A 26094-nucleotide genomic window follows, 5' to 3' on the forward strand; every position below is an offset into this window, starting at 1 on the left:
GGAGTTGAAGGAGCGGTGGGAAGCCTTCAGCGGCCCATCTCCAAAAGCTGCTGTAAAAAGACCCTTTTGGGGTACGGCGGGGACATCGCCTCCTTCTTCCTCCTCCTCCTCCTCCTCCTCCTCTTCCTCCTCGCTCTGCCTGCCAAAAATAACACCGAAAGGGCTTCGCACATCCCCCGTCCCCCGACTCCGTGTGTGGGAGCGGGGCTGCGGGCGGGGCCGGGGCCGGCCCAGAAGAGGAGGAGGAGGAGGAGGAGGAGGAGGAGGAGGAGGAGGGAGGGGAGGAAGGGGAGGTGCAGCGCGGCCATCCCCGAGCGCCGCATCGCTGCGTGCGCGGAGCCGCCCGCTGCAGCCGGCAGGATGATCGCCGCCCAGCTCCTGGCCTACTACTTCACGGAGCTGAAGGAGGATCAGGTCAAAAAGGTAAATTGAAATCCCCTGCCCCCCCTCGTCCACCCCCTCGGCCAGATCGGTTCTTAAATTTTTTTTAATTTTTATTTTTTTATCCCCCCCCCCCCCCCCCCCCCCCCGGTGGTTTTGTTGCTTTGTCCCCGTAGCGACCCTGCTGTGGGAGAATGGGGAATAAATCTGGTTTTAAGCCTAGCCGGATGGCCCCCCCCCAAAAAAAAAAAAAAACCAACCCAAAAAACATCCCCGGTGGAGAGCGGAGCGGGGTTTCGGGGCGTGGGTGATGCACGGGCCGGAGAAACGGAGCTGGGCGAAGGGAGGCTGGAGTTGGGGGGCTTTGGCAGCGAGGGTGGTGGTGGTGATGATGATGATGATGATGGCCTTTTTCAGGCTTTTGGTAGGCACCGGCATCCCTAGAGAGAGGGGACTTCTTCTTCCCCAGGGTGCCTGTGGGCATCTGTCACTCCAGCGTGGGGGTGACGAAGGCGAAGAGCAGGTAGTTTTTGAATTATGTGTCACTGCAAGGTTCTGAATTTACAGGAAGCGGTAGTCGGTCGTGCTTAAAAAGTATTTCTGTGGGCTGCTTTTCTTTTCCTTTAGCGTTAGGCAGCCGCTGCTGTATGGTTGGTATAGCCCTGTGATTTAGCACTGTCACAAGGAAATGGGTGCAGAGCACTGGATAAATAATAAAAACATGGCAGTTAGGTCCCGGCTGGGCATATTGCAGAGCTGTAGGGAGCGGAGAGCCTGGGGCTAGGGATGTGGGAACACAAATTGGGGAAATAATTGCAAATATCACCAAGCCCTGTCGCGGAGCCGGGCTGACGTCAGGAAGCAGAGGCTTCCCCTCTGCCACCTCCTCCGGCGGTCCTGCGTGACCCACCTCGGCGCGTGGCTGAGCGCCTTGCCGAAGGCATCCTTGCAATATTTTGTGGAAGCCTCAGCGACGGCGTCAGCAGGGCTGATTTGGAGTGGTCCCCCTTCGGGCTTCCAGCTGGGCCTGGGGAGATTCTCGGCTCCTGTGTGTGGGAAAACCCACCCTGCCCCACTCAAAGACACGCTCACCCATGCCCACTACTGTGTTGGATAAAACCCGAGACGGCACCTCATATTTTCCACATCTTCTTCCGTGGTTTAGGTCTTTTTGTTTTTCCACCCAGAGGTTCTCGTGAGGAGCTGAAGGCTGCACGCAGCCTGCAGCTTTCTGCACCCTCTGGCCCACGTATATGGCTCTCCCTTTTCCCCAGGCCCCTGATTTGCTTTTTCCCGGAGGATTTCTAAGTGCTGCTGCTGCTGGCGTCAGGCGTGTGTGCCTGGATAAGGCCGCCTCTGTCTCGCCGTGCCTGTTATATTTAGAAACCCAAGATAAGCACAAGGGTGCACGCTGGCCGAGGAGCAGCAGAAAGGCCGTGTGGGGAAGGCAACGGTGGGAGCACGCAGACACGGGGGGAAACTCTGTGGTGTTCCCGGGGGTTATTTATTGCAGGCTGGTTTGGCACCATGAGGCTGCTATTGTCTTGACGGCACGGGAAATCGTTTGGCCAGGGAGCTGTAAGGCATTCTTATGGATCAATCTGGTTTTGCCTGAAAAGGAAAATAAAAAAAATAAAATCCAATTAAAAAAAAAAAAAAAGGCAGGCTACTGGTTTTGGAGGACGTAAGACATCTTTTCCTGTTTATATCCTTTTGGAACGGATATCGAGCCCCCTCACTTTCAGCTGTCCTGTAGGGAGGGTTTCTACGGCGGTCAGAGGCTCTGCCCCATTGCTCTGCTGCCCCACAGCTGCCAGGAGCCAGTGGGCTCCGCTCCCTGCTTCCCCGTGGGGCAAAGGGGTTTTTTTTTCTCCATCTCACCCTGCTGCTCGCGAGGTTTGTGCTCCATCTCGGCGTGCCATTTACGGGAATACGTGCCTGCATGGCTTCATGTCAGGTCCCTCCCTCTCCTCTCTGCTTCCGGAAAAGCAGCACTTTCTGCTGGTACGTGCTTCCATCCAGGGTTCTGTCGACCGAGGCGTTGCCCCCGCTCATCACCACTCTGCCCCACAGGGCTCCTGGCCACGGTGGCCGTTCCTCTGCCTCGCTGGTCCGTGGCGGCGACGGGCATTTAACAGCACAGGTGGCGGGTCACCTTGAGGATGCTGCTGGGGGTCACTTGGAGGGGTGTGTAAAGGGTTAAAAGTACCGAAGAGGTTAATTTGGGAGTGGATTTGTTACCAGCTCTCCACTGCACTCAGGCTGAACATCCTTCTTCCCTTGTGACCCCCTTTGCTTCTTTTTTTTTTTGGGTTCCTGTCCCTGCATGGCATGGGAACCCTGCCGAGGAGCACGGATGGGGCCGGTGGGTTCAGGCCCTCGGGATACCCTGGGTCTAAGAACTAGTGCTTCTGTACTGGTTTTGCTGGATTTTATACACCCCCCTTAAGTTTGAGAGTCATTTTTTTTTTTCAAATCTGCAGTTTCTGAAACGTTTTTCCAGATGAGTTGTGGCAGGCAGGAGGAATAGGCGGGGTGGATGTGTAGTGTCAAAGGTGTGGGTTGTTCATTGCGTGCTGGCAGCCCTGTGGCCCTGCAGCCCCTGCAAGGGGGCATTTTTGGATGAAACCGTGTGTACGTGACCCTACCGTGCAGAAGCAAGCCGGGAATGCGCGATGCCCTGTGCCGTATAAATATGCATGTGGTTTTACTCCAAGCAGGATCAATTATCCAGATGTTTTTGAAAACGTCTGTTCCCTGAATGTTTGTGATCCTCCGGGGCAGCAGCAGGAGTTCAGCATCCTCATTGTGACAGAGGACTTTGCACAGCCCGAACCGAAGCCCCGATTTCTCTAAAAGGCTGACTCCCATCCTCAGGGATACGGGCATCACGGAGCATCCCTGGCGTCTGTGTGACTGGTCTGTGTGCAGGAGAGCTTTTCTAAAACTGCCTTTGAGTATCTTTTGTTTCCAACAGGTTGGTACCTGTAGTAGCCGGCCCCAGCAAAGGGAGCCTCTAGGTGTTGCCTGGTTTCTGTCTGTCAGGGGAACAATACCTTTTTGTCGTCTTACCTGAGGAGAGAAGGAAAAAAAAAATCTTGCAATCCAAGAGTCACGTTTAAATGTCATTTAAACTTGAAAAGAACGTGATGGAATGGGGTGTAAAACGTAGCAACTGGCATCAGAAAAAGCCCTGTAGCGGTGACCTGCCAGTATAAAGGCTTTTTAGGAATCAATCTGATAAATCGTAAGTAAACGCAAACAGTTTCAGGATGGCTAAACTACTTGTTTTAACATGCCTTGGCTCCTGATGAATCTTCCTGATGCTGAAAGGAGTATGGAGTATGGTTAGCTCTGCAGAAAAATGTTTACATGGTGAAGGTTTCTTGTGCAAAGGCCATGTCAGTAAAATAGGTGCTAATGATTTCTGAAATTGTTGTGGGAGTGCTCTGTTCTTGGATACCACTGATTGTTGTCAGTGTCCGGGGAATGAGGCATGCATTTAAGGAATGGCCCTTAGTGCTGCCTGTTTCATTATGCACTTACAATTATTCACAACTTCCTGTGGAGGCTGCTGCGATGGCTGGATTTTCAGAAACTTCTTTTCCCCAAGTACAAAGACTGTCTTTCCTATGTGACCGAGAAAAATTCCGTGCACGTGGTTCAGATTATGAATTCCTATTTTTAAAAAATTGCTCACAGATTCTGTCTGGCTGGTTGTTTTTTTGTTTTTTTTTTTGTTTGTTTGTTTTTAAAAAAAGAAAAAAAAAAAAAGTGATTTTGCTCTTGGAGGGCTCCCATAGTGGCACTCTGGGAAGATGCCCTTCCTGGAGGGGGTGGCTCTGAGATGGCAGCTAAATAAAGGAGCATTTTCTGCTCCTTGCCCACACAACTGCCTGCCTGAAATTGCTTCTGCTCTCCACCATCCCCTGGAAGGGCTGGCACCTGTCTCCCGTGAGGCCGCAGCCATGGGAGCCTCACTGGGGCTACTGGTCCAGCTGGGTGCTGCCGGCAGCTCCCATCTGTCCCTGCCAGCCCCTCCACTGCTTCCCTTCGGATAAGGCTGAGATTTGCTTTCTGATCGGCTTTTATTGCAGGCAGAGCAGGGAGTTATTAAACCTCCATCCCGTAATCCAGCCTCCAGTTTCCCCCCCACTGGTTATTTATGGCTATTTGCTGAAGGTTTTCCCTCGGAGGGCTGCCTGTGCTGCCAGCTCAGGAGAGCAGCACTTTTTCCCTTGCAGCTACACTGCCAGAATAACTAACCCTTTTCCTGCCTGGGAAGGAAAAAAAAAAAACCAAAACCCAACCTGCTTTTTTTTTTTTTTTTTTTTTTTCTTTTTTTCTTTTTTCTCCCCAGTTTTGGAAACTGTAACACACAGGAGTGGTTTTGTTTCAAACCGAGGTTTAGTCCCCATCTCCCCCGCCTCCCCGCCCCGTGAGTCTCAGCGGTGAAGATGGCCTCGATGCCACGCACCGCGCTGCAACGCGAGGCGATGCTCCCTGTGCGCAGGAGGGTCCGGCTCAATTATGTAAGGGCGCTGACGGCGCTCATTGGTTTTTCACAGGAGGAAAAAAAAGCCCTCCCTCCCATTTTTCCCTCGCTGCTGAGGGCAGCATAGGGGCAGAGGTGGGGAGAACGGGCTTGGCTGGTCCCGAGCGAGCGAACGCCAAAACCTGCGTTCGCAACAGGGCTTTTGGTGGGGGAGAAACCTTCAGCCCTGTTTTTGAGAGGAGGATGCAGCAGTGGGGCTTTGTAGAGGGGTATTTTAGTTGCAAAGTGAAGTCTGTGTGAATGAAGTCTGTGCGAATGATGCGTTAGTGTAGCTTTCGCTGGGAGATTTGGGGAATCAGGCCTTCGAGCGGCAGCGTGGGCTCCTGAAAGCTCAGCCTTAATAAGAGGTTCACCCCCCCACCTTTAAAAGGGAATAACCTCATGATCTGGCATCGTGGCTTGACACTCTGCTAAAAAATCCATGGGTTTGCCATGGAGGAGAGACCTTCCTGCTCAGCCCGACACCAGCCTCTGCATCCATCCCCACAGCATTCGGGGCTGTAGAGAAGGTGCATCTCATCCAGGTTTTTGTTCTTGGAGTGAAATGACACCAGTGGCCAGCTGTGCTTGTTGCTGTGAGGGGGCCGTCAGCCCATCAGAGCCGCACGGGACACAGCTGGAATGCGGGGATGCTGCCCTAGGGTCTTGCATTTGGCTTCTGTTGCAGAGAACCTGGGCTTAGCTATCCTTCTTCTGTTTAGCTATGCGCCTGCGCCATCACCGGTTTGTGGAGCAAATGCGTGGTGTCGTCTCGTATTGTTGCACTGTAACTTCCCCTTAACATCGATTTGATGACTGTTTCGCTCTTCCTCTGCAAGCAGTGGCACTGAACACCTCGCAGCCTGCGCAGCCTCCGGCTGTGCCCTCCCGCCCCGTGCTTCCAGCTTGCTCGGTCCCCAGACCTGTGGTTCAGGATCAGGCCCGATAGCTGTGCCCAGCAGCACTGTCCATGCCTTCCTCCCTGGTCTGTGTAAATGCTTGGTCACGGTGGGAGGGCATCTGGCTCGGGGAGATACGCTGTTTTTGGTGCAGACCTCGACTACGTGCGACAGAAGTACTTTCTGCAGGAGCAATTAGATTGGCACTGGTTTTATGGTCAGTTAAGGGTTTAATTACGTTTTGATTGTCTGCATTTCCTTTTCGAATGGCATTATTCATCGCTTTCTGTCTCAAAGTCCCCGGTACATGGAACACTCACACACATACGTTTCACGTGGGGTGTTTTATTGTGGCATTGGTCCTGCGAGACGTAATGTCAGCTGAGACGTGAGATGAGTTGCTCTCAAGGCTTCCAGAGCAGCGAAGGAGACGCAGACAGCCTTGGCACGGAGATGGCCTGGGGTTTAAAATGAGGTGGCTTTTCCAGTTTTGCTAAGGACAGAAAACATGGGCAGGGTTTTATTTTCCTGATCCTGCTAAGCTGCAAGCAAAAGTGATCCCGAAGGCGTGGCTTTGGTCTGAGCTGTTTTCAGAACCAAATTTCCAAGGCAGATAATAAGGCAAGAATAGACTGGCAGCTGAGGTAAAAGGGGTGGGACGCGTACATTTAGCAAGAAACCCCCAAGGCCAAGTTGTATTTTTGAGGTGTCAAAGCATCTCTCACTGTTCCTGATGCTGAAGATGGATGTAATATTATGGAAAGCAATATTATCGGAAAACTGGAACTGCCTCCTTTTTTGCAGGGAGGTAAAGAAAGTTCCTGTCTTGGGAAGCCACAAGGGAGAAGTCAACGACTTTTAATTTGATGTTTTGTCTTGAGGAGGAGGGCGCTACCTGCCCGCAGCCAAGTTCTGCCTCTCCTGACCCTCTGGCTGTGATAGCTTTGGAGTTGGATAGGGAAAATGGTCTGCTACACAGAAACAGTTTCTTAGCCTAGGACGTAGCCCCGAAACCGCTGTGGCAAGTCCTTCACCATGAAAGGCTTTAAATACAAGGCACCTCTGTGGACTGCAGCAACACCCACATCACCCCAGCTGGGACAAGGTGCCAAAAGCGGGATTTTTAGCTTCAGCTGTTCAGCTCATGGACAGTCAGGAGAGCTGAGAAGCGGGGCGAGGGCTGGAGATAGCGGGGGGAAGCTGTGGGCAAACGGTTTTGTGGGGAAAAGAGGAGGCAGAGTGATACGGGACCGGGTCTCGCCTTGGGGAGGCAGTAGGATGGGGTGGGCTTCAGCTCATGTAGGTCCTACCACTTGCACGTTTTCCTTGATTGTGAGTCAAAAGACAAGGCACGAAGCGTGCGGCTGTGTTGTCAGCTTGGCCAGAGCCCTGGGCCCAAGCTGGAGCTGTACGCTCTTCTTGCAATTAAAGGGAGGTGTAGCCCCACTTGGGCACCTCAGGGCAGTCTTTCACTCCGTGGTGGTGTTTGTCTTTTTCCCCAGATTGATAAATACCTTTACGCCATGCGGCTCTCTGACGAAACGCTGATAGACATTATGGCTCGCTTCAGGAGAGAGATGAAGAACGGTCTCTCCAGAGATTTTAACCCAACGGCTGCAGTGAAGATGCTTCCTACATTTGTGAGGTCCATTCCTGATGGTTCAGGTAAGGAGCGGAGTATTTGTTTTCCGTATTAAACACGGTGTGCTTTGTGGGAAACCTGTTAGAAATACACCAATGCACTACCAAGAACAAGAGCAATTTGCTTTCTGGCAAGCCCAGACAACATTTTGAGACAGCCTCCCTTTGGTGTGCAGGTCTGTTCCCACAGATGCTGGAGGATTTTGTGATTCCTGTGTCAAACCCCTTTTGATGCCAATGGAGGAGCCCTTCGTAGCAGTCAGTCCGCTAATAGTCAATACGTTTACGCTGAGATTTGTCTGCCAACAATCAATACTTCACATACAAAGATTTTTGATTTATGCAACTCACACTCACGTGATCTAGAGTCTTAACAAATACAGTGGCTTTTAGTCATCTGCTGTTCGACTCAGCATCTCTTCGCCTCCTTATGTTTTCCCCAGGGGAAGTGTGAACCCCTATATGCCGAATTTGAGTTTCCTGGCATTCGTTTTGCTTTTTGTAGCTGCTTCTTGCAGACTGTCTTAGGGCAAACTCGCAGAACTCAAGGGAGCTGCAATGTGTGGCTCCAAAGCTGCTGCAGTGGTGTACGGAGCTTTTTCCATCCAGATGTAGGACTCTTGTTTTTTTCATGCTCACTGTACCTGATAAAAGCGGCACAAAGAGCTATCAGAAACCAAAAAGATGTTGTGTTGGTGTTTGAGACCAAGGTTGCCCCTATTACTTATTTTAGTGTTTATAAAAAAATAAATACTATATATAGAGTATAAGAATATATTTATAAACAGTATATAATGGTGTTTATTATTCAGTGGTAACACTGGATTTCCTTCTCATGTAGCATGAGTTGATTAACTGTAGTTTGGTGCCTACCACAAATTATGTCCCTCTGTGCAGAAATTGCACAGTTGTAAGAACTGCCTAACACGGTTACCTGTTTTGAGGCTTTTTTTGAGTTAAAACCAAGAATTTATTGGATGAAAGGACATGAAGCCTGGTGCTTTGTGTTTCTTGGTGCTGTCTGGCAGGTGGAGGTCTTTGATAGTTCTGCTTTGCTGTTACTTTCTGCCACCTTAAGCTTTTCAGTTGCCATGTGATTCTCTGTCTAAAAAAACCCAAAGGGAGAACAAACTTGAATCCCGTGTTTCCCTCAATTTAGCACTGCTGGCTGTTATGTTGAAATGTCCTGTTGAAATGTCTGAGCTTGTTGAGAAAGTCAGAAGCTGCAACACACAGCTGGGTCATGGGCAGGGGTTGCTCTAAGGGTTTGCAGGTGAGGTGACTTAAGGGCTTTTGTGTGGAATCCCAGCATTTTTACCAACTCTGAAATCCCTGTTTTTTTCCTTCATTCGTGTTTTGAGTTCAGTTGGGTACAGACCCGTTCCCGCTACCCTGCGCCATCAGGCACTGCAGTTTAGCAAATCTGAGCTGCTTGCAGTGGGTCAAATGGTTTTGCAAATTGTTCCGCGGCACAAAGTGGGGAGACTTTGAGATGCTGTATGGCACAGGGAAAAGGGGATCTGCACCCGGACAGGAGAGGTGCGAGAGATTGCTGAACGCTGCCGGGACCGAGCGTGAGCCAGAGCAGTGGGTAGCCCTGGTTGAGCGTAAGCGTGTCTGTATGTCAAGGCATTAATTTCAGATCATGTATTACACACCTACTTAAAAAAGCAACCATGTATGTTGTGTACAGGGTGCTTGATCCTGTGCCCGTTTGGCTCCTGCTGGCCTCTCCGGGACAGGCACGCTGTGGGCAGCGTCTTCGCAGCGTGGATTAGAGCAAGGCAGCGCTTTGCCCCGGACAATTTCTGTATAACACGGTACTAATCTGCGTACTGCAGGTTGTGAGCGTCTCTTCGGAGAGCTGTTAGAAATGCAGGCAAAACCGTTCCATTATTTCCCAGCAAGGGCACGTTCTGACCCCAGGTATGAGCAATATTTGCTGTGGGTGGGTGTCATGGCACGGCTTTCCCTGACTCACGTGCGTGTGCCTGCCGTGTCCGGCTCAGCCATCACACGGATGCAGCCAGGGCAGGCGCAGAGCCCCCTTTTCCCTCTTCCTCCAAAAGGCTCGGGGGGGCCCTCACGGATGCGCTCGTGTTGATGTGCCCAAAGTGTGGGTTCGGCTCGCAGCCGATGGCGATTCCTGCCTTCAGCTGTCCCTCTGTAAAAGCCAGAGGCTGAAAGCCTGCCCTTTTCTCTGGCTCGTCTCTAATTACTGCCTTGTAAGCTCTTTCCTCTGAGTCTGATTATTATTATGAGAGCTGACTATTCAGAAAAATACTGTTGTTTATTTTCAGATCTGTGCTTGTGTACTTTGTTAACGAGGATCTTTTGAGTAATAATTTTGGAGGCTCTGGACACGTTGGTGTTAGCAGGGTTTTTTGCTTCATTCAGAGTTGCTTAATTTATGAAGGCCACAAGGTTTTTTTTGCCCAGAGTGCCCAGAACGGTATCTCCAGCTAATTCAAAATGCTTTCAAAGGATCTTCCTAAATTAATTTACAGCAGGTATGATTGCATCTTGGTGTTACAAAGCATAGATTAAATGCCGCTACATTCCTGAAGTACACTGAAAGAAAAGTGCTACTTTGCATACAGAAAGCTTTACAGTCTGGTTCAGAGTTCTTTTTTTCTTTTTAACTGAAAAGGATAATTCTTAATAAATTTTACCTTGTGATGAGCCTGATGCTGCTGGAAATTAAACACGCTAATCTGTTAATTTACTGCCAGGGAAGATACTTCTGAAGTGCAGTATTTGTTTGAGGTGTGTACCAAGGTGCTTTTAGGCTTGGAAAAGGGCCATCTGGTCCAGTGTTGATTCTTCCATTATTTATTGCAGGTAATGGCTTGCATTCGACAAATGATACTCATATGATAAAGCTTATTTGGGTATTTGGCTCAATGAGACACTTGTGGTAAATGTTTTGCTTCCAGTCTTGTTGCAGTGAAGGGGGTTATGAGTTACCGAGTTTGTTACGCTGAACTCGATAAAGGGAACTGCATCCACAGTTTGGAAATGTTTACGTTTTAAATGACATTCGTACTGAAGCAAAGCGATGTTTAAAGCCACGCTGTTCAGAAACAGATAGGGAAGCGCTGCAAGGTCCATATTTTGGCAAACTCTGAGTTTGCCCATGTCTTAAGCAGGGCAAGAAGGAAAAGTTGCATTGCAATGCAGTAAAATTAGGAAGACTGGTAGGAGATGTGGGCTCCCACTGTTGTTCTGCTACGTTTTTCTGTACGGGGTTTATTGTCCTTTGTGGTTTCTCGCATGACGGCGTTTTGTTTGCTGTATGACACTTGCAACCTTGGAAAACCGTAAGGGCTTTTGCAGTGTCTTTGCCTCTGTTAGGCTGTTCCTGCTAGAGGTCCTGCCCCGAGGGATGCCTCAACCAGCTCATCAGCTCTGCTGAGCAGGAGGGGGCTTCTTGGAAGAGCATGGGGCAATCAGGAGGAGCAGCTCACTAAGCCAGACTTCAAGAGTTTTGATCTGAGATTGGGCAGGGTAATCTCAGAGGCAAGTCTGAGTCTGGATATCCTCGTGGCTAAGTTGCATATTTGGTATTTTGGTGACAGCGTGGAGTCAGAAGGCTCTGAGAGCTGAGTCGAAGTTTGAGGTGACACATCAGAAGGCCTCCCCAAAGTCATAGCTGGAAGGAAGAATGAACAGAGGCCAAAGAGCGCTTGTAGGATGGGACTGGCAGGGCCAGCTCATCCCACCTGTGGCATGGGGCACTTCTGACACCGCAGAAAGGTACAAATCAATGAGGGAAACCAGGTCGAGAAAGCACCGTGCGTATCTGCTTCACTGCCTTCCGAGCAGCCTCGGTGAGCCCGGGGATGCCGTGCGCGGACACGAATGCTTGCAAAGAGCCTCGGTGATAAGTTGTGCACGCTGCTTCCCTAAATGTTATCTTTTCGCAGACTTTAACGATCACTGTCTTTGTTTGCTTCCTCTTTGATAAGGTGAGATAGCACAAGCGGTTCAGTCAAATATATTTGCCTTGCTCTCCAGGGGGTGCCGAAAGTGTCGTTCCTCAGATAGCCAGACCACAGTCTCTGTTGCCTGAATTAAACCCTGAAGTCTGTGGAGGTGGGATTGGGGAGTGAATTTGGCTTCAGGTCTTTGAAATCCAAATCCCTCTCCACCACCGAGGGAGATGGAGGTATCCTAACTCTTTCCCTGGCGAGTTATTTAGGAGCTCTGTGCAAGGGTTCACAACTTCTGAGTAACTCCTGCAGCCGCCCTGTGACGTTTCAGACTGTCGTTTCTCTGACTTCTGTTATCTGACCGTAGCTTGCAGTGAATCTCAGCTTCTGAGGGTGACATAAGTGGTTCCTGCTTTAACTACCTCTCTATGTAATTTGTTAATTTTAGAGTAGCGCGCAATTCAGCCACCGTTCACTGTTATTTGCCAAAATGACACAAGTTTATATGCAGCAAAAGACTGTTCATCAGTGGTCTGGTATCCTTTCATTTTACTGTTTTCAACACCTTTTTGGCATTCTTCGGAGATCTTTGCTCTGCCAGCTTCATCATGAGATCTGGATACAGACTGTCCGCTGTTAGTCCATTCTTTTTGGATAAACCCTCATTGCAGTTGCCCGTGTATCAATGGTGGTTGGTGTTGCCATTGCACCAACTTCATGTTAAATTGTAGGGAATCCGATCGATGCTTCACATGGACACCCTGCAGCTAGAAATTCCTTGGTGTAGGCACTGGACGTTTGCTTATGCATTATACTTAACAGAACTTGATATTTCCCAGATTAGTGTTGCATACAATTTTTAATCACTTGTGTCTTGTTTTCCACATAGAGAAAGGAGATTTCATTGCACTGGATCTTGGTGGTTCTTATTTCCGAATTCTGCGGGTGAAGGTATCGCATGAAAAAAAGCAGACAGTACAAATGGAAAGTGAAATTTATAATACGCCTGAAGATATCATGCATGGCAGCGGAACACGGGTAAGCACCTCTTTTTTTAGAATGTCTCACTAAAGATTAGCTGCTTTCACACTGCCATTTTACAAAAATGCTACAAGAATGACTTTAGCATCTTAACAGTAGCACCTACGGCGTGCACAGACTCGACTACAGCTCTTTGTTGATACTGAAAATAAATAAGTGGTAGTTAGAGTAGTAGAGCATGCATGGATGCTGCTCCCATTGTGTGGGAGACTTTTGGCTGAGTTAGGGGGAAAAAAATGGCCTAGAAATAAGAATTTTTACTTTTATAGTAAAGTTACTTTCCAGAGGTGGGAATGGACAGCAGGAAAACAACTTAGTCTTTGTAAGCAGCGAGCATGACCAACCCTGCAATTGTAATGTTAGATGAGGGACAGAAATACCCATGACAGCCACATATCTGTCCTGGCAGTCTGAGCAACTCAGCATTCATGAAAAGTACAAATACATTAGAAAAACTACAGGAAGCTGATAGAATGTTTTGGCACAACTTCAACTTAATTTTTGCTGAATAAATGATAGGTTTTTTTTTAGTCTCCCACGTTCCAACAGTAGAAAATGTTTGGATCCATTTATTTGGATTTCAAATTGGGTTCTTTGGAAGAATTTATTTTCTTTTTATGATCAGGAAGTGGATTACAAGAAATGTTTTACTGACAGATTTGTCTCCGTGTCAGTGTAGGACAAAACAGGTAATTTTCATTGTTGGAAACAGCAAGGTTTTTACGCTTTTTACTAGTATGAGGTGCTATTTAGGGGTATGAGACCTGCAGGAAACTTAGAGCTTGTTTCAGAAGAATAGACAAAAGAGGAGAAAAAGAAAAATTCTGCAATTTGTGCCCTTAATATCTTTTCTGTAGCCACCTTAATACCCTTAATGTATGTATCTAATAACTGCTGCTGCGTTCTTATGCAATAGTGAGTGCAAGATGGCAATTATGGCTTGTAAGTAGCACCGGTATAAGCACTGCTGTGATATCTGAACCGCAGCAACAAAATCCCGTTCTTGTAAAGACTTTTCCTAACATTATTACTTTATCTGGCCAAAAGGTCAGGCAGCGGCTTTCCCACGGAACGGTTTTGGAGGGGAGCTGAGCTGACCTGCTTGTTGCTGGTGGAGGCAGGGGAGTCGGGCGGGCTGCCTGGAGGCAGGTTTGGAACGGGGGGTTTCTTGTCCATCAAGAAACGGGTGTCGGGAGCTGGAGACCGACAAGCAGCAGGGCTGCCCGCACACCCGAGGGGCAAGTGTCTGTCCCGGGGAGGCAAGCAGGCTGACTTAAGGTGAGACTTAATGGAGACACGATAAGGGTGGTAAGGAGAAGCCGGGAAAGGAGACATCAGGTCTGCGTTCTTTCCAGGGCTTTGTCGTGTTTATGTTTTCATTTTTAAATATCCGAAGGCCATTTGGCTGTTGGGAACCAGCAGCGTGGAGCTCAGACTGATAGGCTTTGTCATGGCTTTTAAACTGAAAGAGAGGCGAGCAAGGCTTCCACTGACCCTGGGGAGACAGTCACTCCCAGTATTTAAGTACCAGGAAAAGAAGAGGAGAACTGGAAGCATCATCCGAATTGCATCCGGGTTCGAAGTTGTCCCACGACAATATCCAGCCACGACTAAAACGCTTGCCGTGAGACTTCACAGGGAAGCATGGCGGATGCCCGGGAGGCACACAGGCAGGTGACGATTTGGTGCTTATGACTGATGCGTACGGTTGAGGTTCTCTGAAATCTCTGAGCCAGATTAGTGGAATACTTGGACTGAACTGCCTGCGCGCGGGGTAGGCTACTAATATGTTTTTCAGCAAGCTGTGTCATTAACTTCAGTGAGTTATACTCTTAAAGCCTAATACATAATCAGCTTATTGAAGGGATTGCGATTTATGGCTTCATGCCTCACCAGCACGGTTTGTTTTGATATTTTCTACTTCATCGCATTCAAACTTCTATTTTTGCCGATCTGTCAGGCACGGGCTGACAGCTTTGCCAGTCGGAGACAGTTCCCTGTCTAAGTCAAGGGCAAAACTCTCATTGACTTCAGCAGTGTAATAGCAGGTCTAAAACTTGTAAGCAGCCTGTCTTCTGTGTCGACTCAGCGAATGGGAGCATGCCTGAGGCTTGATTTTGGTGTTGCTTTTTGTGTTCTGCCGCCACTGGAGGTAGGGTACGGATTTGTGGCTGTTCTCCCGATCTGAAGCTGTGGTATCCTTGCTCCTTAAATCTTCCCCATTCAGGGGCATGAGCTTGAGCTCAGATCTTCAGTTGCTTGCCAAGTCTGCTGGCTGCCAGCCAAACGCAACCTTGCGGAGACTTCTTGGAGCCCAACCTGAGCAGGCAACTTCATGGCCAGAGGAAGTAATGAAGCCTGATACCATATTGCTCAGCGTCTCATGGTTGTATCGCTTCAGGTCTATAAAGGTGTAAAAATCTGACTGCTCTTTTCTTCTTGGCTGTGGCGTTCGCTCTGTCCGTCTCTTTGACGTTTGATAAAATATTAGGCTCGCGCTGTTCCCTTACCGCGCACCTGTGGGTGGATGGGAATTTGGATTTTTCCTCAATCCACCTGCCTTACAAAATTCCCGTCGATTTCATTAAAGTCACGTTGCCTCTTCTGTCCTGTCAGACTTGTTTGGCATTTGTAAGGTTTCAATGTTAATATGGGCACGGGCACATATGGAAGCTTCCTTGAGTCTCCTTAGGAAAAATCTTATGACCGTCAATGGTAGCAAAATTAATGTATGCCTCTCTCTTTCTTTTCTCCTTTTGAGCAGTGCCTTCCCTCTGTGCTTTATTAAAAACAGTAGCACAGCCAGACCGTGCATTACTGACTAGACACTGCTACTGTAGTGTCGAGAATGTGGCTAATAGTTAACCGCATTTGCCTGTGCAGGCTGTGGCATGGGTTACGCTCGCGTGCCCTGCTGCCAGCCCGGAGCCCTAATGACTCACGGTGCGTTGCTTGCAGCAAGCGAGCACGCTAACTCACAGGGGCGAGCTTCGGCAGGTCGTGCCGGGACTGCGCAGGCAACCACCGGCAGGTGCACGGACTTTTCGGAGTGCGTTGGGAATGCCCAGGGTTCTTTTGCAGTCAGATTCACAAAGCAGGTCCCGTCTCTTCTCTGTGCGGTTGTGGTTCATTGCATGAGAGGGATTTTTGTAGTGATGTCCGCAGTCAATATTTCTGCTTGCTGCTCTCTGAATTCCTCAGGGGTTTGAGGTTGGTCCCTGGTTATCGTCTGTAAGCCTGGGAGCAGCTGAAAGTTTAGTAGGTTTGAGTATTTAGCAAGATACTTTCAGATGGAAAGCAGCATAAAAACGTACGCTCCTGCTCTTTCTGTGTTTCTCCTGGAGAAGTTGTCATATTTTATTACTTAACTGCGGTTCTTTTTTTCGTAACTCCTTTTCCTGTCTCCCTTTCCTCTCTCCCTCATCAGGACAACTGAAAATAGTCTTGCAGAAGTGCAGCAGCGTGGGTTGCTTTCCCATGCCGTTTCACTGCGTGCGCTCAGTGAAACGTCCTTGATTTGCCCAGGACAATGAATGGCAACGTTTTCCCCGGGAAACTACTGTATTTCTGCTTAATCAAATCTGACCTCCTTTTAGGAATGAGCTTAAGGTGTTCTGTTGAATTATAACATTACAGACACCGCTTCTTGATCTGCTTCGACCGGCAAAATATTCCTCTTCATTTTTTTGTAGTTGCTGCAGCCTGCCTGTAGTGTTTTCCTGTCTCTCCAAGACTCTGTAAATTGTTCTTAATAGAGCTGCACAGGCTAATTGCAACCAACAGATATCTTTTTGTACTCCCTCCCAATTATCCCCAATCTTCTAGGCAGTTTTCCTGGCATTTGTCCCACCAACGCTGCAGATAGGGTTGTTTGTATTTTTTTTTTTTTTTTTTTTTCCTTCCCCAGGGAGTTAAAATGTGAAGCACAGTTATCTTCTGGGGCAGGTGGCCACTTGTTAATAGGTTTGACATCCATTTGTGGTATGGGTCAGTTCAAGGCATGTCTGGCTTTTTGGTACTGCTAGATACAAACGCGTATTTGTTGTTGCTTCAATTGCCAGGGCTTGATTTTTGGCTTTGAGTGTTGCAATCTACCTGAGGGGCTTTCCAAATACCTCGGTGGGAGAGACATCTCTCGCTTTCGTGCCCACGCACTCCCTGGCATGCCTGGCGGGCACACGGTGTCATTGTCACAGGGCACCGTCGAGGGGCCATCGAGGTGGCTGGGTGGGAACTGGTACCTGCAAGCCTGGTGTAGGCTGCCTGCATAGTTTAGCATTACAAAAAACCGCATAAAATGTTCCCATTTCGGGTTGTTTCTCAGAACGTGTAAAATATTTGGACAAATCCCCTGGGTTTCCTTTTTGTTTGTTTGTTGTGTGCTTTAGGACTAGATTTGAGAGGTTGTGTCCTTTTGGGTGGCTCCTACAAAGCGCTGGCTTCTCTGATCTCAGCAGTGCTTGAGCGAAGCAGATGTTGATCTTCTCTGCGTAGCTGTAAAAGTGCTCAAACGCGTGTGGGACTGGATCACAAATGTTCTTTTGACATGTTCCTTCCTGTTATTGAAAGGTTAAAAGAACACTTTTGTTCTATCGAATGTTAAGTAGAAGGGTTATGGCAGGCTCGATAGCCACATGCTGCTTGTTTCAGGAAAAGCGTTTTTATAGGGGTGTAAAAGGACAATGTATTTAATAATTTATTATTTAAGGTGTTAATATATGCTGCCTGAGAGTATTGTCGTAGCTTTGTCATTTAAATATATTTTAAAATTTGGAGCAGATATTTTCCCCTTTCCCCTCACCCAGTACAGTTTTCATATGCGGTTTGAAGTATTTTCTCCCTGAAACTGTATTTCTAATCATGGTGGTTTTATACTTTCCTCTTTCTTGTAGCTTTTTGATCACGTTGCTGAATGCCTGGGAGACTTCATGGAGAAACAACAAATCAAAGACAAGAAATTACCAGTTGGGTTTACGTTTTCCTTCCCGTGTCGACAATCCAAGCTAGATGAGGTAAGAAGATTTCACGGTTTTCTTAATATGCAGAAGAGCTACAGCTGTGATTAAAACACTGCTATGGAAGCAGTGTCCTAGACAGGTCTCGTTTTTGGGATAAATGAGTGTTATATTTCACTGTCAGACTTCATGCTTGTGTTTATGTTTCTTCTGAAAGAGCTGGTTAAGAGATGACGAAGAGGCATCTGATGTTTTGTACCGCCTCTGAGTGAGCTCCTCAGTATTGCGGTTTACCGTGTAAACGTGGCAGCAATTTTTCCTGCCTCTTGTGCAGCCTTTTTCACCTCTCCGTGAGGTGTGACTGGGAGGGACCCAGCCCAGCAGCATTTGCTCAGATTTTGCTGAACTTCACAAGTGCACGTGTCGATCCAGATCGGGGTCTCCCTCCCGAGCAGCGGTGCTGAGCCATGCCACTGGCTGGGTGCTCAGCACTGCGGGAAATCAGGCAGACCACCTGGAAGCGATGCGCTTTAAAAAGGGATGGCAATAACCAGCGTTGTATGAAGTGACTGATGAGATTCCCGTGGCAAGGATGCTACGGTATTTTCCTTCTTTCGCTTATTATATCACAAATGACTCAGCAGCCTCCTGGTATAGCATCGCTATGGCAACGGCGTAGCAAATTAATGCAGGAAAGTTAAATCCACACAAAACACTGAGAGGCTGCACTGTTAAAGCATGACCTGCTTTTCTAGCTTGCAGGTCTCTAGGTTAGCCTGGTGCAACGGCTCCCCAGATGTTGGTGCTGAGGAGGGCCAGGTGAGGCACGATTTTTATTACATTTCATCCTTCTTGAGCGATGCTGAGAGCTGAAACCAAGGGCGCTTACTAACTCAGGTCCGACTGTAGTTAAGAAGAGAGAGAGCTGCCTTTTTCTGCGTCAATTCAGAAAAGATGAGTTGATTTTGGTGCAGCTCTCCCATCTGGCCGTGATGCATGGTAAGGCTCGGGCTACTGACCACACCAGAGTCATGCTGGGCGTGTGGTGGTGAAGTTGAGTTGCCCTTGGGAAAATTTATTTAGCTGCATGATGAAAGGCGCTTGTTTGTGGGCTGGGATGAGATCATGCTTGTGTGGGGCAGGGGCAGGCAGGTAGCATGTGGGATGGCTTGGGGACACCGGTGGAGACTTGGAGATGAGCAGTGGCAGAGTGGAGGAGGATAGTAAGAGACAAGGGAGGGTGTCTCTTAATAAACAAACAAACAAACAAACAAAAACCCCTCTCTTTCTGAGAGTTTTTGTGATATTTTGGGCATTTGAAAAATGTTTTTCTGGATTCCGTGGGCCAGATTTGTTCCTGGATTGCTGCTTCTGTGAGGCTGTGCTTGCCTATGTGCTGTTTTCTTGTGCTTGGTGAGCAGAAGGAGACAGGGTGGTCCCTGGTTTCTCCAAGGGTGACAAGGTGGCTCTGCATGGTTGGGTCCCGCTCAACCCTGCTGCGCTCCAAGGGCTCTTCCCTGCTGCCAAGGTCTTGCTGGTGAAGCAAAAAATCCTTCCAGCGCAGCAGCCAGTCATGCTGAGAGGAGCTGCTCTTTGCCAGTGTGGTTTGACCAGTTTTCCTGAATGATGACAGTTACGTGGAACAAGGGGCCCTTTTGCCCATTAAAGCTGTGCCTGCAGAATGGGCTTTGCCACGGTTTCCCTGCGCAGCAGCACGGGGCTTTGCTGGGTTTCTAAATGATGCTAACGAGGGCAGCACGGTGGCAAAACTTACGCAAATTGAGTTTGTGTTTTAGTGGTAGGAAAATACCTCCTGGTCTGGAAAGAGCTGCCCTGACCCCTCTGTCCCCTGTAGCTATCCCAGCTGGGAGGGTGAATGTGCACAAGACACGTGGTTGATTTTTAGGCTGAGATATGGGCTTACGTACACCCGGGCAACGGCTGTTTGTGCCTGTAGGCTTCAGCTTTTCTGATTTTTAGCTTCTTGGACTCCCGTTGTGATAGATGTGAATATTGTGGTGGGTATGAAAAGCTGAGCTGATTCGAGTTGTCCTTCCTGTTGGCTACTGTTAATGCTCTTTTCTTTCTTTTATTATTGTTTACTTATATACTGAATGCTCTGAATCAGCTAGGCATTATCTAAATAGAAAAAAATATCAGATGTAGTCATTACCTTGGGGGATTTGCAGGTTCTTTATGACCGTTTGCAGATGAGGAATTCAATACCAGGATTTCCTTTTTGATCCATACTGTAAGTTGGGGACATACATTGCTACATTTCTAGTATTTCCATTTGCCTCAACCCATAAACATGATCCCACAGTGAAACAAGCCTGGACAGCTGGGACTCCAGGCAGCAAATGTGCAGCAGTCTGATCCCCGCTGCAGCCGAGTCCTGGATGTACAAACATCACATCCCTTCTCTTTAGTCAGTCCCGCGCAGTCAGCTTTTTCTGAAAGCAGTTGATTTCCGTGGCCCAAGAGGATTAAATGGTTTTCCAAGAAAAACTGTCGAGGAGTAACAGGGAGAAGAGTGGGCTGAAAACAGAAAGTGCAAACAAACCTTTTTCTAGCAAGGGAGGGGGAAACAATTTCCCATCTTTCAGCTTATTGTAATGAGAATCAAAGACCGCCAGTTGTCGCAGGTTGGGTTGTTAGGTCATACAAGAAAAGAGACCTAAGGTGCATTTGAAGTATAAAATCTTGTTTTTTAAGGAAAAAAAAAATATAAATTGATTTGTGTCTTATGGTGGCATCCTGTTGAATATTGCTGTCTTGTTTTATCAGGGTATTCTGATAACCTGGACGAAGCGCTTCAAAGCAAGTGGAGTGGAGGGAGCAGATGTTGTGAAGCTGCTTAACAGGGCCATCAAGAAACGTGGGGTAAATTGTACTTCATTCTTTTTTTAACTCTGTATCACAGAAAACTGGCATTTCTTTGTCAGGGACCACCTTCACGTCACTGACTTGAGCGTGCGATCTGAGCGATAGTGCAACTCTGCTTTCTTGCATGAAGATGTGCGGTTTTTCCATTTGCTGGGAAAATGGAGCGACGTCAGAGTTGCTATGTGGAAGCCGTGATTTTCCTCACAGCACAAAACTGAGTGACTGTGTTGTGGTCTGTCGCTGGCAACCGTCAGCAATTTTATCACTCTCCAAAAACTGAAAAAGTGCTGCGTGTCAGTGCCGCAACTTTTCAGTGATGCCGACATATCCCATTCCTGTGAAACCGCAGCTCATGGTCTGGGCTCAGCTGAGTTGTGCAACTGCTTGGGAGCAGGTGAGGAGCAGGGTAGATGAGAAGGGGGATTTCGGGCTCAGTGAGCTGTGTTGCTCCCTGCAGTTTCTCACTGCTGATTTTATAGAGGGTGAAGGTGACCGTGTTGCTGATTTAAACAAATAAAAAGGCACCGAGTGCGAGATGGAATGAATTTGGGTTTGCGTGATGCTTGCAGCCAGGTGATATGTTGATTACTCAGCAACCAAATTAATCGGAAACAGGGCAGTATTTGTTCTATTTGGGCAGCTGTGGACTTTTAAGCAAACCTGAGTTTTACTGTCACTGAACAACATTACTGTAGTCAGTTACTATCATCAGACTTGATATCAGGTAGAGTAACACACTGAAGAAGCTGGAAAGGAATGAGTGTGTGTCGTTTGTATAGCTTATTTAGTTGCATTATTTGCTCGTACTTTTGTATTAAAGTCTTCACTTGAAATAAAACTCCTAGATGTTTTAAGTGAATTCTGCGAGAAATACATAACTTGGGAGTATTTTCTAGGTTAAATCCTCAAGCAGCTACATCAAATTACTCCACGATGTAACTGCAGAGTTCCTCCTTCCCTCATGTATAGCCCTTTTCTTTCCTGCCTATGGGTGCTTACGTGAGAGCAGGTCTTTGCTCTCTCAAATTATGCTACTGCTGTTTTATTGTTTGCCTGGTGCATTAGTGTGCTCTCATTGTCTTCTTGGGTACGTGGGATAGGGAACTGGCAGACAGAACAGGTGATATTTAAAACGATGAGCTGTGGTATTCAGACAAACTGTCTCCCGTTCCTTGTGAAATTAGTTGACGTAAGTGAACCGGTGATAAACACAAGCAGTGTTTTTCCAGAGGAGCCATATGGCCCAAGTAACGTTTTGTTCCTCCATCAGGACTACGATGCAGATATCATGGCTGTTGTGAATGACACCGTCGGGACTATGATGACCTGTGGTTTTGATGACCAGCGTTGCGAAGTTGGCTTGATCATTGGTAACGCACATTGCTGCTGCAGCATGCACGTGACTTTTCTCCCTTTGCCTGGCCTGTTTGGTTAGCACCTTCTGATATCCTTTCCCTAAAGGCACTGGCACCAATGCCTGTTACATGGAGGAGATGCGGCACATTGACCTGGTGGAAGGCGACGAGGGCAGGATGTGCATTAACACGGAGTGGGGGGCCTTTGGAGATGATGGTTCACTCGAAGACATCAGGACCGAGTTTGATCGAGAGATCGACCGTGGATCCCTTAATCCTGGGAAGCAGCTGTGAGTGAGGCAGTTATCTGTGAGCTTTGCTGCTTTCGTTTTCCGCTCTGTGCTCCCTTTTCCACTTGTCTTATGAATGCAGCAGTTCAAGAAGGCTCGACTTTGCCCGTGGTGAGGCAAACTGCAGGCTGGGCTGGGCGGCGTGGCGGCACAGCTGGGCTCTGCCTCCCTTTGTTGCCCGCGGATGGGTGGGTGACCGCTGCTGTACTCTCCTGCAGATTCGAGAAGATGGTCAGCGGGCTGTACATGGGGGAGCTGGTAAGGCTCATCCTGGTGAAGATGGCCAAGGAGGGGCTGCTCTTTGAGGGGAGAATCACTCCTGAGCTTCTCACCAAAGGGAAGTTTGAGACTAAGCACGTTTCTGCCATAGAAAAGTGAGTACCTATCCCTTTTCACCCCCTGGGTTTCACAGTGACTTTGAATATTAGTGTTCCAGCACCTCTTTTTGCTTTGTGGGGAGATGTGCTGCATGGGGGCTGGCTGCCATCCTCCAGCACGGGTGCAGAGCTGGCAAGTGGGGACCCCCAGCAGACAGTCTGGTGACCTCCTCCCCAAGATTTCTCCCTTTTTCTGTGTTGGGAGGATCTATGAAAGCCTACCGGTCCGTGTAGCTACAGGACATGTGCTGTGCTACCTCTCACCCTGCTCGCAAAAACTCAGAAGTTGCTACCCTGCAGCGAACCATGGGAGTGAATTGGCTTAGTGCCTCCAGGCAAATACTTGCGTCGCTCCTTGCTGTATCCACGGGATCGCCGGGCAGAAAGAAAACAAGCGTGACAAGGCAGAGCATTCAGTCTCGTAGGCAGTGCCGGGTGCTACATGGTGACCTCTGAGCTATGCGCCAGTTGGTTTCTTACGGTGTCATCACCCCTTTGGTCAGTACTTACTGGCTCTTCCCCCTGCGTTTTTAAAATTCACATCACTGGGATAGTTTGTGCTGTAGTCATTGGGCTGGCTTTTCTTTTCGAAACGCTGCTGATTTTGGTGCACACGTGTAGAGGTACTATTGACTGCGAGTGCATCGCCAAGGGAACGGCCAGTAACTTCTACAATGCCTGTTGCCCCCTCCCCCGTTTTACTCCTGTCCCTGCAGACCGTCTTACCTGAACAGCTTTCCATTAAATGTGTGTGTTCATTTGTCTTAACTACAGAGGTCGGTGTGATGGACCAATGTAATGTTAAACAACAATAAGAAAAATGCAGTTATTGAGAAGTTCAGTTACTAAGAGCAAAATTTGCCCTGAAATCCCACCTTCCTCCCTGAAGAGCACTTTGGTTATAATTAGGGGGCACATCCCTGTGCAGCTTCAGATTTCTGGCTGATGCTAGCAAGATGCAAGAGTCCTTAAAAAGATGTATGGAGTGCAGTTAGTAATGACAAGATACACTCCTTGTGTTTTTGTCTGGGAAGTGACTGAGCTGGACGTGGATAAGTTTTGCCAGAAACTTTGCTCTCAGGCTGGGTGCTAATGAGGGAAAATGCAGTGCAAGAGACAGAAATTCAGTGAGGTTGTAAAAGCCTGAAAAGAGACCCATTAGGATGAAATCACTTAGGCAACCTTCGCTCAGGGTTTTGTTTTTCACACTGGGCTTTATTTATTGAGACATACGAGCGAGCGAGTGTGGGATTAGGTGTATGCTCAGGCCTGTGCTGAATTGTGGGGCTGGTGGTTCCTGTTCCAGAGAGAAGCTGTTTGAAGTTTAAAGCATCAGTCTGATGAAAAAGCATTTTAAGTCCTCCAGGTCTGTATAAGTGCTTGGAAGTTGCTGATTTTCTCAGGGGTGCACTGAAGGAGCTGTCATGAGGTTGCTGCTCTGCTTTGGGTCTGGTGCTGTTGGACCAACTGCAGCCAGAGCTACTGGACGTGCTGTGCTCCTGGGGGATGCCCTGGCTCCACAGGATGGGGCTGGTCCTGGTCCTGGTCCCAGTCCCACGCATTCACTTGTAGAGTACAGGAAGCTTGCTCGGTACGAGATTTGGTCTGATCATCTGGCACAACGAAAACATGGTCTGTGTCGGAGAGACTCGCACACAGTTAGCGTTGGACACGTTTCCAGTGACATGATGTACCTCTTGCCTTGTGGGAAACGAACTTGAAGGGAGGGCAGGCTCTTGGGTACATATGGGAGTAATCCTGCCCATAGGGTGGCTGCTGTAGTATCTGGAATTGCATGGTTTGTAGGTTGCATGTTTGCATCAGGCTTTAATGGAAAGCTGTTTCTGTCTGTGAATGAATGCATGTTTAGAGCACTTTCTTTCAAGCGTCGTGGAGCTTCCCAGTCCAGATCTCTTAATAAATTTTCTTTCTAACCCCTTTCTCAAACCGCAGGCAGGGACACCCATGGTTGGATGCCCCTCAGTCCTGCATTTTATAGCTCCCCCACTACGGAGTACCCATTACTGCTCTCTCTTCTTTATAGGAGCAAAGAAGGTTTGAACAAAGCCAAAGAAATTTTAACCCGCCTGGGGGTGGAGCCTTCCCACGAGGACTGCATCGCCGTCCAGCACGTCTGCACCATCGTGTCCTTTCGCTCGGCCAACCTGGTGGCCTCTACGCTGGGTGCCATCCTCAACCAGCTGCGGGATAACAAAGGGGTCGGCCGCCTCCGGACCACCGTGGGGGTCGACGGCTCCCTCTACAAGATGCATCCGCAGTGAGTCCCTCTGCTCCTGCCCCGTTGACGCTCTTCACCTGCCACGGTTTGCAAAGGGTCGAGCGTGTAACGCCAGGACATCGCCCAGGCGTGCGGTTTGGGTGTGAGATGAGGAACCTGAAACGTGGGCGTGGGGGTTTGGTCTGAGATGGGGAGCTTAGTGGAAAGGAGAGTTGTCTTTAAGTGAAGAAGTAGGGTGAGATTTTAAAAAAACAAACTACAAAACCACAAAGAACCAAAACCCTGGGTAATTGGATACTGCAATATGGGTGAAAACTATGGTGGTTTGAGTACATACCTTAAGGGATTTCAGTAGATCTCTTGGAAGGTGAGTTTCTTTGTACAAAATATTACTTTTGTGCCCGTGGATTGGGCTTTGATGAGAAGTGCATTAATGCACCTTGATCTCCATTTTCAATTTAAACTCAGTTGTTTTGAAAATGACTGTGCTAAACCCTATTTTTTTTTCCAATCTTTTCTGAAGATATACTTGGAAACCAGGGGAAAAAAAATGGTGCTTACATTTCCGTGGCTTTTTAAAAACTGTCTTTGTCTTGTTTTTCCCCACCTTGAAAGTTACATTTTCAATCAAACAGCTGCTTAGATTTACGTAGAAATCAGAGAGGAACTTGAGCTCTTCTGCTGTGGGTGTACCTGATCCTGGTAACAGAGTTTGGTGTGAGTCTTAGTGTCAAAAATAACCCCAGTGCCCAAGCCCTAACGCTGTGGATGTTTGGGAGAGGCTGCTGGCCTGTGTGTGCTGGGAGAGCAGCGCCTGCGTAAGGGTTTCCAAGTTCAGGATAAAGAAATATGCAGTGTGCAAGTGTGATTTGCGCACACGTGGTAAAAGGCTGTTATTTCGTGGTGATAATAGGTCAGTTTCCAGTCTCGGCCGTAGGATTTAGCTGTGGGTACCGACGGGGAGCAGAGGCAGAGCATACAGGCCATACCTTGGCATTGGAGCTGGCTGGGAGGGTCAAGTGTCATTTACGAGGGAATTTTTGAAAGGAAAAATATGTTTAACGTTTCATTTCCAGTCTCTCATTATTTTATTGAAAAAAGTACTTTCCTTAGTTAAAGAAAAACGTAAAATTTTGGCAAACAAAAAAATTCGCAAGAACGCTATTTTGACTAGCTTTTCCAGATGGGCAGGTCTAGGGTGTGTTAAGATGACACACATGGGCAACTTTTGTTTCTGAACTGTTTCACCCCACCCCATCTAAACCAGTGAGTTCAGGACAGCTTGATGACCCCAGGAGAGGGGATCGGAGCCTGGGGGTTTCTCCCACCGAGGGTCAGGTTCAGGGGACGAGACTCTGATGCTCCCCGCTGCTTTTTGCTGGCTTTTCTTAGAAGTTCAGGGGGAAAGAGGCCATAGGGAAGAACTGCTCTTTCCTGCTTGGGAGGCTGTAGCTACTTCGGGTGCGATGAGGCTTCTTGCTTCCTTTGCTTTCTGTCCTTGTTGGCAGCATAAATTTTGGGGGCCGTGGAGGCTGGGTGGGGGGAAGGTAAAGCAGACGGTGGG

The 26094-nt window shown here is 48.3% G+C and overlaps 1 protein-coding gene across 2 annotated transcripts in view; it reads left to right on the forward strand.

The window, feature by feature from the left end:
* Positions 1-26094, forward strand: part of LOC126042703 (hexokinase-1) — a 50243-nt gene that overhangs the window by 10646 nt on the left and 13503 nt on the right. Inside the window, exons 1-9 of one of the 2 annotated variants that reach the window (XM_049810249.1) lie at positions 280-423; positions 7317-7479; positions 12277-12425; positions 17321-17440; positions 20171-20266; positions 21540-21639; positions 21731-21914; positions 22133-22288; positions 24336-24569. In XM_049810249.1, the coding sequence (XP_049666206.1) occupies positions 361-423; positions 7317-7479; positions 12277-12425; positions 17321-17440; positions 20171-20266; positions 21540-21639; positions 21731-21914; positions 22133-22288; positions 24336-24569 (1265 nt within the window). In that variant the 5' untranslated portion in view covers positions 280-360. Of the gene's footprint in view, positions 1-279; positions 424-7316; positions 7480-12276; positions 12426-17320; positions 17441-20170; positions 20267-21539; positions 21640-21730; positions 21915-22132; positions 22289-24335; positions 24570-26094 lie in introns of those variants that run through there. The other variant, XM_049810248.1, reaches the window with a different exon arrangement.

Source organism: Accipiter gentilis, chromosome 9, assembly GCF_929443795.1.
Source record: "Accipiter gentilis chromosome 9, bAccGen1.1, whole genome shotgun sequence".
In the NCBI taxonomy this organism is placed as follows: Eukaryota; Metazoa; Chordata; class Aves; order Accipitriformes; family Accipitridae; genus Astur; species Astur gentilis.